Source organism: Lasiodiplodia theobromae, assembly GCF_012971845.1.
Source record: "Lasiodiplodia theobromae strain AM2As chromosome Unknown scaffold_43, whole genome shotgun sequence".
NCBI lineage: Eukaryota > Fungi > Ascomycota > Dothideomycetes > Botryosphaeriales > Botryosphaeriaceae > Lasiodiplodia > Lasiodiplodia theobromae.
In genome coordinates this window covers 303,589-317,030 of record NW_023336523.1, presented here as the reverse complement: position 1 = coordinate 317,030, position 13,442 = coordinate 303,589, and the positions used below count along the sequence as shown (strand labels likewise).

The 13,442-nt window shown below is 46.4% G+C and overlaps 4 protein-coding genes across 4 annotated transcripts; 1 reads left to right on the top strand and 3 right to left on the bottom strand.

Annotated features, from left to right (window-relative positions):
* Window positions 1-1,858: 1,858 nt before the first annotated feature.
* Window positions 1,859-2,569, bottom strand: LTHEOB_11024 (uncharacterized protein; the record flags this gene model as incomplete). The annotated part of the gene is made up of 1 exon (XM_035507735.1): window positions 1,859-2,569. One exon carries the CDS (start codon window positions 2,567-2,569, stop codon window positions 1,859-1,861), a length of 711 nt encoding a protein of 236 aa, XP_035366955.1.
* Window positions 2,570-2,814: 245 nt separating this feature from the next.
* Window positions 2,815-5,183, bottom strand: LTHEOB_11023 (uncharacterized protein; the record flags this gene model as incomplete). Its single annotated transcript, XM_035507734.1, has 6 exons — window positions 2,815-3,604; window positions 3,650-3,820; window positions 3,868-4,469; window positions 4,520-4,605; window positions 4,657-4,905; window positions 5,174-5,183. 6 exons carry the CDS (start codon window positions 5,181-5,183, stop codon window positions 2,815-2,817), a joined length of 1,908 nt encoding a protein of 635 aa, XP_035366954.1.
* A 3,260-nt stretch (window positions 5,184-8,443) lies between these two features.
* Window positions 8,444-9,715, top strand: LTHEOB_11022 (Fad binding domain protein; the record flags this gene model as incomplete). The annotated part of the gene is made up of 1 exon (XM_035507733.1): window positions 8,444-9,715. The coding sequence occupies one exon, from the start codon at window positions 8,444-8,446 to the stop codon at window positions 9,713-9,715; it is 1,272 nt and encodes a 423-aa protein (XP_035366953.1).
* Window positions 9,716-9,755: 40 nt separating this feature from the next.
* On the bottom strand, window positions 9,756-12,973 carry LTHEOB_11021 (uncharacterized protein; the record flags this gene model as incomplete). The annotated part of the gene is made up of 4 exons (XM_035507732.1): window positions 9,756-11,092; window positions 11,140-11,955; window positions 12,007-12,478; window positions 12,533-12,973. 4 exons carry the CDS (start codon window positions 12,971-12,973, stop codon window positions 9,756-9,758), a joined length of 3,066 nt encoding a protein of 1,021 aa, XP_035366952.1.
* Window positions 12,974-13,442: the final 469 nt, after the last annotated feature.

The following is a 13,442-nucleotide window of genomic DNA, read 5'->3' as shown; positions in this document are numbered from 1 at the left end:
TTTAATTAAAAAATAAAGAAGAAATTATTTTTTTTATAAAAAATTAAATAATTTAATAAATATAAATTAATCTATTTATTAAAGAATAAATTACTAAAAGTAATTTTATTTAATAAGAAAACTTTAAATATAATATTATAAATTTAAAAGCGATTTTTTTAATAATATAAGTCGATATTTTTATATAATATATATATATATTTTTTTAATATAATTATCGTCTATATATTTAAATAATACTATTAAAATAAAAAAATATTATAATTTAATTTTTTAAAGTTTTATAGCGCTTAAAAAATAGTAAATTTTAATAAAAGAGTTACTTTTAAATTTATAATATTATATTTAAAGTTTTTAATATAAATATAAATCGCTTTTAATAATTATTTCTTTACTAAATTAATTATAATTATATATTATTTATTAAATTATCTAGTTTTTATATTATATTAATATTATAAAAATTATAATATAATATAAATTTAGATAATTTAGTAAAAGTTTTAAAATATAAATAATTAAATAAATAGATAAATAATTTAAAAAATAAAAATAAAGATATAGATAATTTAATAATTTATTATAGTTTTTATATAGCTTAAATTTTTAGCTTTTATTAAACTTTATAGTAGATATACTTTAATAAATATATTATTATTTAGTATTTATACGCGCGATATAATTATTAAGTTTTAATTTTAATAAATAAAATATAACTAATATAGCTAATAAACTATAAAAAAATCTTTAGTAGTAAATTACTTAATAGCTAGTCGTTAAAATATAATATAAATTTATATAGATATTTTTTAAATATATTCTAGCTATAATATAATTTTTATATATTATTTATATAGTTTAATAGTATATACTAGCTATAAGCGTTATAAATAAATTTTAATATTTTAAAAAAAAGTAATTATTAAAAACGATATTTATTTATATTAAAAATTTTAATTATAATATTACTAGTTTAAAAATAATATTTTAAAAATATAAGTTAATATTTTTATATAGTATATTTTTATTTCTTTATATAATTATTATTTATATACTTAGTTAATACTATTAAAATAAAGATAATACTAAAATTTAATTTTATTAAAGTTTTATAGTACTTAAAAAATAATATATTTTAATAAAAGAGTTATTTTTAAATTAGTAATATCGTAACTAAAGTTTTTAATATAAATAAATATTACTTTTAATAATTATTTTTTTAAAAGATAATATAATATTAAATACTAAAATTATAGTTTTTTTAGTATATATATAATTTTAATAAATTAGTAGAATCTTTTAGTAAAATAGCGATATTTAAAAAATTTATTAAGATTCTTAAAGTAAAAAGAATATTTTATTTAGTAAATTATTAAATTATTTATATTTTAATTTTTATTTTCTAAATTATCTAGATATTTATTTAATTATCTAGTTTTTTAATTTTTTTTTTTTTAGTTTTTTAAGATATCTTTATAAAAATTTAATACTTTATTAATAAAAATTATATTATTTTATAGCGTATATTTAAAAGCTTTTATAGTATATTTTTTAAAAATTTTTATCTCTTATATCTTAACTAAAATTTAAAAAAAACGTAAAGTAAAAGTAGCTAAATATCTTATCAAATATATATATATTTTATATTTTTATTTAAGTATTATACGTAGTTTTAGCTATAGTTTTTAGTTATTTAATTAGAGTTTTAAAAAATTAAAAAATTATAAATATATTTTAAAAAATTAAAAATGTGGGTAATTAAGTAAATAGATAGGTAATTTAGAAAATAAAAATTAAAATGTAGGTAATTCAGTAATATGCCGTATTTTATTAGATTTACGCTTAAAATTTATAATCTCTACTCCCGCTCGAGAGCATCTACCATCTCACCTAAGGTATCAAATTTCCAGTCGTAGACCTCCCCAGCGCGATTGCCCATGACCGCTCCAGGCCTGACGATCCAGCTCGACTTGATTCCCATTTCTTTTGCGGGATGGTGATCGTGAAACTGGCTCTGCGCCGTTTGCAACACTTGGTCCCTCTTGATCCCAAACTTGGCATCGACCTCACGCAGCATGTGCTCAAAGTTGCGCAGGTCCGGCTTGTAGCTGCCAATATCCTCCGCGGTAATGATCAGGTCGAAGGGCACACCCTGCAGAGGGCCAGCGTTGGTCCTGGCGAACGACTCGCGGTCGACGTTGGACAGCACCACCAACTTGTAGTGCTTGCCCAGCCGGCGCAGCGCATCGACCGTGTCTGGAAAAGCTGGCCACTCGCCGACCGACCGGCCGAAAGCCTCATTCTGTTCCGTAGTCGGCTGCGGCAGCCCGAGGCGGTCGGCGATTTGTGGGTGGATGGTGGTGAGCAGCTGGGCATAGCGCATGCCGGGATTCTTGGTCTGTTGCGTGCGTTCCGCCTCGTGGTACACGTGCAGGAGGTGCTCACGCGAGAAGCTGGTGTTGTTGGCGTCGAGGAGTGGCTGCAGCGCGGCCAACACACCCGATTCCCAGTCCACGAGGGTGCCGTAGACGTCAAAGGAGAGGAGGCGGAAGTCGGAGAGTTTTGACATGGTGGAGGCTGAATAGCGAGCGATTTGCGGTGGTAGATGTCGATGTAGAGCTGCTAAATATGACCAGCAGACTCCCCAGACTTGCCGTAAATCAAGGGCCAACCGGCAACAATCTCTCTGAGCCGGATTGCGCAACCCCGCTTCAACTTGCCGATCTCCGGTCTGGCCGTTTTCCGGTCACGGATCCGGTCACCGACCGGGTGAAACGCCGGTCGCACTGGAAGACCGGAGCAACCGGCATGCCTCTAATGGAGACCGAATTCGAACCACTGGTCCAATCCTGGCAGCGAGGACAGATCGTCCAATCCAAACGAGTAAAGACCCTGCATGGCATCAGCATTTTGCGGAGTGTTCGTCGTTGTCTGACGTGGCGTCGCCGGCTCGTTGCATTGTGTGTGTTGCCGGTTCATGGCCCACTGTCTGAACTGCGCATAAGCGACTCCACTGGCGGCAGGCGAGGCCACGCTGCAGCTGTCCAGCCGATGGATGGCCGTCTCGAGAGCTTCCACCGTGAGTTTCTCAGAACTGTCGGAGAAGACTCCCACCGACATCTTTTTGAGGAGCTTGATCCCCGCGTCGCATGCAGTCTGCAAGCGAGTGTTCCGCACTGATATGCGCCGCGCGAGCACTGCTAGCAGAGCAGCGCAGCAGGAAGTAAACTCGGTGTATGATGATCTGGCTAATCCCATCTCATTGTCCAAAGTCTGACAGAGGTCAATGACGGCTAGGGCACCGCGGATGCAATCGTTAACAAGCTCGTCGCGCATCTCGGTCCACTCCGGCATCTGTACGTTTTCCACCGTCTCAAAAGTGCTTCCTTTGAGTATAAAGGAGCGACCGAGGAAAATGAAAATGAGGTGATACATCAGAGCCAAGTGAATGTTGAAACGAAATAGCGGTTTCCCCGGCGTCAAGTCTCTGCAGAACGTGTCTTCGGGCAGGCTTTGCCAATACTGCTGCAGTTCTTGCTTTAGCTGTAGGACTGGCTGTATCAAAGCGGGGCTTCGTTTTCTAGCCGCCCTCTTGAACGCGAATCTACACAGTTGGTAAGAATCCTTGTCGTCTGGGAATACACCTTACATGGCTTCCTTGGCGTTCTCCAGGGTCTCTGTAAGCCTAATCATAGCCAACATATTCGGCAACGCGTGGATTGGTGGCGCCTCTCGTAGCTCTGGCAGATCTTGGGGCAGGTCCACATCAATTTCCGCTCGTGAGATCGACACGGGTCTCCCGTGCAAAACGCATATCCGCCTGCAGGGTGTTAACATGTGGTCGTAGGAGGGGGCAATCACGTGTACCGTTCCAGCGTATACGCAGTCCACCATAATCTCCTTCGTAGCTCGACCTGCCGAGATGCAAGTGTCTTGTGGTGCTTGCGATGCATGCCGTTTTGCGTGGCAATCTTGATGGCAATGCCGAGATAGGTGCAGGACAAGCCCGCGGCATCGATGGGAAGAGTGTACACGCCGAGTAAGAGGAACGCCTGTACGCTTTCGATGGAAGCAACTGCGATGACGTCTGAGATGAGTCCAGAAGCCTTGTGGTAAAATTCCAGCGCCAGAATGTCGTCCGCTCCATGGTCTGTGCCATCTTCCGCTGATGAACTGAGATGGGCGAACTGTGTGCCGATGGCAAAGATCATCAAGATGGTGCAGACCCAAGGTGCGTCGTTGATATCTATCTCTGGAGACAGCGAATAGAATCTTCCCAGTTTTTGCCGCAAGGTTTGCTCGTCGACGTACGAATAATTTGTCTGGGCGAATTTGAAAAAGACGTCGGCAAGGAACGCTGCAACTTCGGCTGGTGGGAAAGAGCTGACCGCATCGATGACAACGGATGCCTGAGAGCGAAGCTTGATCGCCGATGGTGAATCTGCTGGAGCATCCGGTCTGCCTTGTAGCTGGTGAGGTGAGCGGAGACGTTTGTGATTGGTGATGCTGGGGCGCGTACTTCGGGTACCGCTTCGTTCAGCCGACGTTCAACTCTCTGCTGAAGCCGGAGCGAGAAGTTGGAGTGAGAGAGCTCTCCGGAATACACTTTGTCTGATATCAGGGTCACAGCGGGGAAACGTGAGCGAGTGAACTTACATGCCGAGGTGGGAGACACGGGGTTGATGGTGAAATCTTCATCTTCGCTGGTCGCACGAGGGCCATAGTCATGAGCTGCTGGGCGGAGAGAGGCGAGAAGATGGGCAAGACGTGCTTTCTCGAAGCACACGGTCCCGGTGGAGTGCTCGACAATTTGTTCCAACAAGCGGATTCTGTCTGCATCGAAAAAGCCTTGGAGATCCCTTCGATAATCAGAACCAGTCGTGGAGCGAGCGACGGAGATGCTACCTGTCGTGGGGAGTGGCAGTTTGAGTACGGAGTCTGGCGTCTTGGTAGCCACAGGGACGGCGAAATCGAGTACACCGTGAGCAAGGATCACCGCCGGGGCATTTTTCTTTTAGCCTCCGGCATTCGTTGCACCTGAGCAAGCAGTAAGCGGCATATCATGCGGATGAGACGCAAGGGTTCGCTGACGCGCGCGCTACTCGTTTCCTGCTTTCTGTAGAATCATCATGTCTCTTGCGTCGTGTTCCGGAAGGAGTGGAGTTGTCTGCACCTGCATCCATTAGGAAAGCAGCTCCGTTGGAAGATGCGCACTACCTTGGTTGTTTGGGAAGTCACGCCTGGCAAAATTTCACGTCATGCGGGGCAAACATATCACGTGCATCGCGCGCTAGATTCGGTCGACATTCAATCCAACTTTCAGAAATGACAAAGGTTATGGATCTCGAGTCTCCAGTCAATGAGATGCTGATGGTGGAGAAAATGTTGATGAAGTGCGACAAGTACGATATTCTTCAAACAAAGGCACCGGGAGAATTCGAGCTGGCTGGGACAGATTTTGCGATAATCTCATTACAAGAGTATTTTTCCCCGTCAGGGTTTCTAGAGTTTGCGTCTTCGAACCGCCGGCCACATATTTCGGTTGTAAGCGGGCGTTCGGCATTTTCGCTTACGTCCGCTTACCCCGCTTGCGCGCGGGTTTACGCCAATTCAAAGGACATGCGGAGATAACGTTTCATCATACGGCCGACGGACTTCCATCACCACCTTCATGGAGCGACAACCCCGCAGGCGCCGAAGACCGGCTTTGTCATGTACTGAGTGCCGGCGCCGCAAGATCAAATGCGACCGCAATGATCCTTGCGCACACTGCGTCTCCGCTCACGTTCGGTGTACCTACAAGATCTACGGCGATAAGCCCGTCGTCCGGCAACAACCCGAACATGACAGCCCACGGGCATCGACGTCAAGCCAGGCTCCACGGATCAACACGGCTAGACCCGTCGTAGAGCAAGGTAGCCAGCCCCGGGTTGTAATAGCTGCAGCAGGACAGAGCGCCACCCTCGGCCATAGCGATACACGGCCACAGAATCAGGAAGCCGAGCCAGTGCAGCGAGCCCAGACTCTTCCAGAGCCTCCAGCATCCAATCCTTTACATGAGCTATCCGAATCCGGTCGGGATATACTCACGCGTCAGTCCGGTCTGCAGGACTCGCAGATAACCTTGAACAAAACGAGGACTTTACGATGGAGTCATTGGTTGGGGACGGCTCCAGAGGTATATTCTGCATCAAAATATAGCCCGTGACTATTAGCTGACTGCCCTGCAAGTTCATAATGATCGATGCCTGCTTTTCCGAGGCAACTGGCAATGGCAAGGGCACATTTTTTCAAGACGCCGAGAGTAGAGCATTGACTGCCCAGATGGGCCATTTCCTCCAGAAATGCAAAGACATAGCGAAGAAGCTCAAAGTTGGAAGACCTAGCAGAAGTCTCTCGCGTCCTGGATTCAATCTCGCGTTGCCTTATCGCGAGGTAGCGGACAAGATGGTGTCCCTGTATTTTCAATCATACGAATCGACGCACCGGATACTGCACGTGCCTACCTTTTGGAATGAGTACGAGGGATACTGGAGAGATCCAGAAAGAGCCACGACTGACCTACGCCTTAAAATCCTATTGGTCATTGGGATTGGATCCAGTCTCCATGAGCAAGAAGATGCTGGATTCCGCAACGTAGTTCATCAATGGGTATATGCCGCCCAGTCGTGGCTTTCTGGACCACTCGAAAAGGACCGTCTGGAAATAACTGGCCTACAGATACATTGCTTGACAGTCTTGGCGAGGCAGATCTTCTCCATTGGAGGCGATCTGGTGTGGATGTCCATGGGATCGCTCATCCACAGTGCCATGCAAATGGGTTTGCATCGTGATCCCAAACATCTTCCGGAAATGTCCGTATTGCAAGCCGAACTTCGCAGGAGACTCTGGGCAACCATACTAGAGATGGTTGTGCAATCGTCTCTGGACTCAGCCATGCCGCCCAGGATTTCCTTTGATGAGTTTGACACGGAGGCGCCTTCCAATTGTGACGATGATGAGATGGACGAATCGACGACAACACTACAGCCTCACCCCAAGGACACCTACACCATGACTTCGATGCAGCTTCTCCTTCTCGACTCGCTACCAACCCGTCTCCGAGTTCTTCATCTTCTAAACGGCTTGCACTCTGAGCTTTCTTACTTGGATGTTCTTGCATTGAGCTCGGAAATAACCAACACATACCGAGCATGTAGTAGCTTTATGAAAGAGAATGAAGGATCCGGTGTGACACCCTTCCATCGAAATTTGTTGGATTACCTTGTGCGTCGATTCATGGTTCCTTTACATTGCCCATTCGCCAGCAAAGCACGGACGAATCCATTGTTTCACTACTCGCTCAAGGCCAGTTTGGATGCTGCCATGTATATTGTCTCGCCCGAGCCAGACGAAGGCTTCTCCCATCTCATGGCTATCGGCGGAGGCATGTTCAGAGAGGGGTTCAGGTATGCATGCACTGTAATCAGTCTGGAACTACTCGCCCAGGTCGAGGCTCAACGGCTCGACGGTACGATACACCGCAACCACCAATACATCGATCTTCTCAAGCAGTCCGTAAAAGACCTGATGTGGTTATCGTTGGACCGGATTCGGCAGGGTGAGACGAACATCAAAAGCCACATGTTTCTGAGCATGATTCTGGCCCAGGCTGAGGCAATGGAAGAGGGCACATCATGCGAATTGAAGATGGCTCAAAGTGCTAGGGATAGCCTTGAGTTCTGTCATGATTTACTCCTAACACGGCTCAACGCTCTCTCATCGTGCGACAGTGCTCTGGGGCCCGTGTCCACAACTCCTGGTAGTGGGCAAGACTTCGGATTTGACTTGGACTTTGGACATTTCTTTGCAGACGAGGGTATTTCTTAGCTACGTAATTTTTAGATGCGTGTGCAATTTTACATTCGCCACACCAATGCATGACGCTAGCCCCAACAATTTTATAAATTCACTACCGTATCTCAATCTCGCTTCTATAAAAAATAAAATAAGGATAATGTGCACATGTATCCCTGATAAAAATTAGAGTTCATCCGCGGAAGTGGCTTAATACAGTAATTTCGAGCTCTAAAAGACATTTCGTTAGAAAAACTCGGAGATATCGGTATTAGCGTGTGACACCGCTTCAACGTAGCATTTCTAAATATTTTTTCCGGAAATACTGAATGAGGATTCTCAGTGATGTGGTGGCGCTGCAGTCTTACACCGAGTCGGGCTTTGGCAGCAGTTGCATCGTGCGGAGATAATCGGTCTCATGGGTGTCAAAATGCCGAGCACATCACCCATTATTTAACAAATTGCCATCAACGCCAAATGTTCTCGCCAATCAATTAAGATATTCAAACTCAATCTCACGCATCAAGTCTTGCCAAGGTACGCAATGTTCCTTCTTAACTCCTAAGCATTAGGTATATTTCACGTGGTTAAATCCGACCACTCACACATGGGACAGATCATGGCACCATTGAAAATCCTCATCAGCGGTGGTGGTATCGCTGGTAATGCCCTCGCCTTCTGGCTTACGAAGCTGGGACATGACATTACTATCGTCGAGCGGTTCCCTAGTCTGCGGGCTACCGGACTCCAAGTGGATCTACGCGGCTATGGGATCGAGGTCATGAAGCGCATGGGCCTTGAACAGGATTTTCGTTCCAAATCGGCTCCAGAGCAGGGCCTCCGGGTGGTCGATAGCTCTGGTAAGCAGTGGGCCTACTTCCCCGCGAATAGGTCCGGCAAAGGGCTGCAGGGCTTCACTACCGATTTCGAAATCATGAGAGGGGATCTGTGCCGCCTTCTGTTCGACGCCACGGCCAACCGGGCCAAGTACATCTTCGGGACATCGATCGAAAGCTTCGAAGAGAAGAGCGGCTGCATCGAGGTACGATTCACGGATGGGAAGATGGATAGGTTTGATCTCTTGGTCGGTGCAGATGGCCAGGGGTCACGCACTCGCAAGATGATGCTCGGATCCAACACTGCGGATGCATTCTACCCATTCAGTGATCTCTACGTGGCGTACTTCACCATTCCTCGACCTATGAAAGACGGGGATGACTACATTGCCACATCGTACATGGCTCCCGGAAACCGGGTTTTGTTCCTTCGAAGGCACAGCCCGCACGAGATCCAAGCGTATCTCATGTGCAAGACCAAGTCCGAGAGATTCAAGAAAGCTCGCCGAGGAGACGTTAGAGAGGAAAAGGAGGCTTTCGCAGAGATCTTCCGGGGCGCGGGGTGGAAGACAGGAGAGGTCTTGAAGTGTCTCGATGACGCTGAGGACTTCTACTGCGAGCGCATGGGCGTTGTCAAATTGCCATCTTGGTCCAACGGCCGCGTGACACTTGTCGGAGACGCTGCCTATTGCCCATCAGCAAACACGGGGATGGGAACATCCTCCGCCATGGTGGGCGCTTACATTCTGGCCGGAGAGATCGGGAGGCACTGTGGGCCCTCTGACACAGAGGGTAAAGAGGATGGTCTTGCATCCGCGCTCAAGGCTTACGAGGAAAAGTTCCGACCGTTCATGGATCAAGTGCAGAAAGGGTTGCCGAAAAAGGATGGAATCTGGGACATGATGGCATCGACATCGCTCGGAATTGCCATTGTGAACTGCCTCTTCTGGATACTCTCCTTGCTAAGGGTAAACATTTTCGGTTGGATTCTCCGAGAGGATGTTAGAGGATGGGACCTCCCTGCTTACAAAGAGATGTTGTAGTGAAATTCTCAGGGTAGCACTACTTTCCTTTCAAATACATTTACATCTCCACTTTATACCTCGCATAAGGCACAACCTCCACCTCCCCAACCATCCCCGCCTCCACGCTCGGCGGCAGCTCGCCTCCCTGTAGCTGTGACAGAAGCTCCAGCAATGGTGGTTCCCCCACATTCTCGATCCGCCCAAATATGGACCGTAAATAATTCCACATCGTCGTGGGCGTCACGACCAGTACCTCATTGTCCTGTCCAGGGCACAGATACGGCCCAATGTCCACATCGGCCGCGCTACTGTCTATCGGTGGTAGCTGGTTTGAATTTACATAAACGGTGATAGCGTGCAACACGTGCGAGAAGCGGATGTAAGCGCCGTCTGTAGCTGAGCTGTTGGTTGGGGGCCAGGGGAAGGAAGTATGGTAGTAGCCGATTCCGGAGGCGTTCTCGAGGCCGGGAATTTGAGTCCAGGGGGCAAGAGTCGTTAAGTAATGGGTGGAGTTATGCTTGTGAGCAATGGTGGTAGCGTCGGAGATGTTGGATGGTGCTTCCCAGTGCTCGGCAGTGAGAGTCCAGTTGCGGAGTGGGAGACTGGAAAGCAGGGTGGACGCGTTGCTGAGTTGAAGTGAGCGGCCAGTGGAGAGTGTGAGCGATGGCTGAGACTCGGACTGTAGTACGCCGAGGTGGAGGTGAACTTTGCTTGGAGATTCGTACTTGTAGCCGAGGAGGTTGGGGGGGACCGAGGTGGCGTGAAAGGTGGGCCTGATCGCGCCGTCTAGAGTGTTCTCGGCGAAAGCGATGATCTGTGTCTGGTTGCCTTTGAGGTTTATTGGCAATACAGTCTTGTTATTCTCAACACTGAACACGAAAAGGGGCGCTTTGTCCCCAGTCCAAGGGTCGAGAATGTAGGGAACCTTTGTGGTTGAGACGTAAATTCTGCCTCGACAAGGAGAGCCATCGCAGAAAAGGAACGCATAGTCGAGTCCCTCAGTCTCATCTTCTCGCCACGTCGAATACAGGGTACCGTTTGTCTCCGTACGAATCTGAGGGCTCAGCCCGATGGAGGATAGCAGCTGCACCAGGTGTTGGCTCTCGCAGGAGTGAACATTCTCAGACTCTAATAGGTTCGAGATGGCGGATTCCACAGAGTTTCGGTCGCTGTTATTCCCAGAACTGTAATAACCGTGTGCATTACCACTGAAGATAATCGGTAGACCAGCTTCTGCGAAGCTTTTCAGTTTAAGTGTAGCCTCGAGCGTCAGATTGCTTGATTCCGGAAGAACCAAGGCCTTGTAGCGTGGGCCATCTGGAGCGAGTACGTTGTCTTTTACATGAGCCTGTGGGAGGCGGAAATTATCTGCAGTCAGGTACTCGTATGTCCACCCTTCGTCTGTCAGCATTCATCAATTTGGTCCGTTGACTATGGCTTACCATCCTTGACCAATATATCGAGCTGATAGGGCATGGCAATTCCCGAAATCCTTGTAGAGACTTTGTTGTAAATGGCAATATCCGTTCTGGGGATTCCTTGCTGCTGTACGAACTGCACCCTTGCCATGTATCCCATGGCTTCCGCCAATCCGTGGTTCCAAGAAGGCTGTTTGTTGGTAAATATTTCTGAAAATAGATATGAAAACGGGGTGTACCCAGGCCACGTGGTGTTGTAGTAGTTCCCAGAGAAAGCTTGCCCGTGGATGATGACCTGATTCACACCACCAACCACGGCACGGTTAACGGACCAAATCAAGCGAGGAATTGTTAGTTGATACGCCTTATTTCGCTCCGCCCCCATCTCATTTGAGACCACTCTCCTACCTGCGAAGTGAGCTGCGCCTGAGAACTGGAGATAGCTGTCCACATTGTTGTCGAATCCGAGGCTTTCACATTCCGGCGCATCAGAGAATGGAACATTGACTGCTGTATCCATGGGCATATTGTACGATACCTGGGATGACGTTTGCAGGCCGAGATCCTCGTGGACCCATCTTCTTAGTTCCTCAAGGTACTCTCTGTAACAGTCTTGGAGGAGTTCGCGGTAGTCGTTCATGTAACCCTGTCCACCATCCTCAGTATCAAGCAAGCATTGGACTTGCCCTGGATCCGACGGCTGGAGGCCGATGTTGTTGTTTCCCCACATGATCAGAGGGAGAAAAAGACGAATGGAGTAACCGTATTTCTGTTCAAACTTGGCAGGGATCGCAGGTGTCCAGTTGATATGGGATGTAAGCTCCATGCTGTCCTCCCATGCTTCCGCAGCGTTAGTTCGTATCGAACGCGACTGAAATCTGGGGGAATTACCATAGTTCCCCACATCTGCTAACAACTCCCTTACATTGCTGTCGAGTATGTGACTCTTCCAGAAATTCTCTACCACCTTGGCCCCTGCGGCACTAAAGTGGTCTACAGTGTATGATCCATTGTCGAAAATTGTTCTTGTATCGTTGTATGGGAAGTCTAGGTTCTTGACCAGGGTTTGCTTTTCGTAGAATGCAAACAGCCAGAATCTCGCGCGGTTGATTGGAGCACCGAAGTTGAAAGCAACATGGCCTGATGACGTGACTTGAGTTGTCAGGTCTTTTAAAGAACCGAAGCTCAAAGTAAGGCGTATGTAAGAGGTGTATTCGGGCGGCTGTAGCGATGAGCCGGGGATTGAGACATTTGTTTCTGCCGATGCTTCTGCGAAAACAAGAGCGACGAGCTCTCCTTCTCCCCAGCCGGGAATGGTGCCTGTGAAGGATCCGTTCTCTGGTACGCGGGAGTAATGAGGAACCTTCGGTTCTGCAATGAGCTAAAAGCGGATGTTTCCAATGGATGCAAGACTTACCAAGTCCCACTGAAGTCCTTCATCGGTGCTCTCTGCAGGGACACCCTGCCCCTGATTTGGACCAAGTGCAAAGTCCATGACCATGTCGTGATCTTTGTGGGCTTTCAAGGCGACGCGAAACGCGTCTAGGAATGCAGGTGTACCGAACCCATTTTTCGACCAATTAGCGGCGGGGATATAGGTGTCTATCACTCCTCCATAGCCATAGAAGGGGAGAAACTCGATGCCGCCCGCACCGATGTCACCGGCAGCTTTGATGTCTTCTGCTAGCAATGTTTTGTTCACGCCAGGGTCGGGAAGCCAGTATCTGAACCGAGGGCGGACCCTTGCAGATGGGACTTCGAATGTCCCGACATGTGTTGGTTTGTCGGCAGAAATGTTCAGGGCCCAGGTGGTGAGACCTAGAAAGAGGGCAGCGCAGAGAAGCTTAAAGGCAGACATTGTATCAAGAAGATTGATAGACTGCAAGGTCACCGGAGTAAAATAAGGATTATACACTAGAAGAAAATGGCGAGAAGGCTGTACGCTTTTATCTACGTAAAAGGTAGGACGGGTTTGCGTGTATGATGACGCACCTACATTAATCTCTGGTAGATGTTAGACCCGCCAAGCTGTCCTGACTACCATATGACGAGCACCTTCAACTTGCCAAACCAGAGGGCTAAAAACGTGGGATCGACAATCCGCTGCTTAAGAGCGAATGAGATGATCGTGTAGCAGTTTTCTATATTAACCGACATGCTTAATAGGGAACTTTAGAGCGGGGAAGCCGACAAGGATTGTTTTTAGCGCTAGATATATGTCGTATCGTATACGAATACGGAAACGCAGACTTTCAGTTACATTTATCGCGCAGCAACAAGCAACTTTATCGTATTCGTGTTGGACTACAGGTTCAAGATCGTAAATA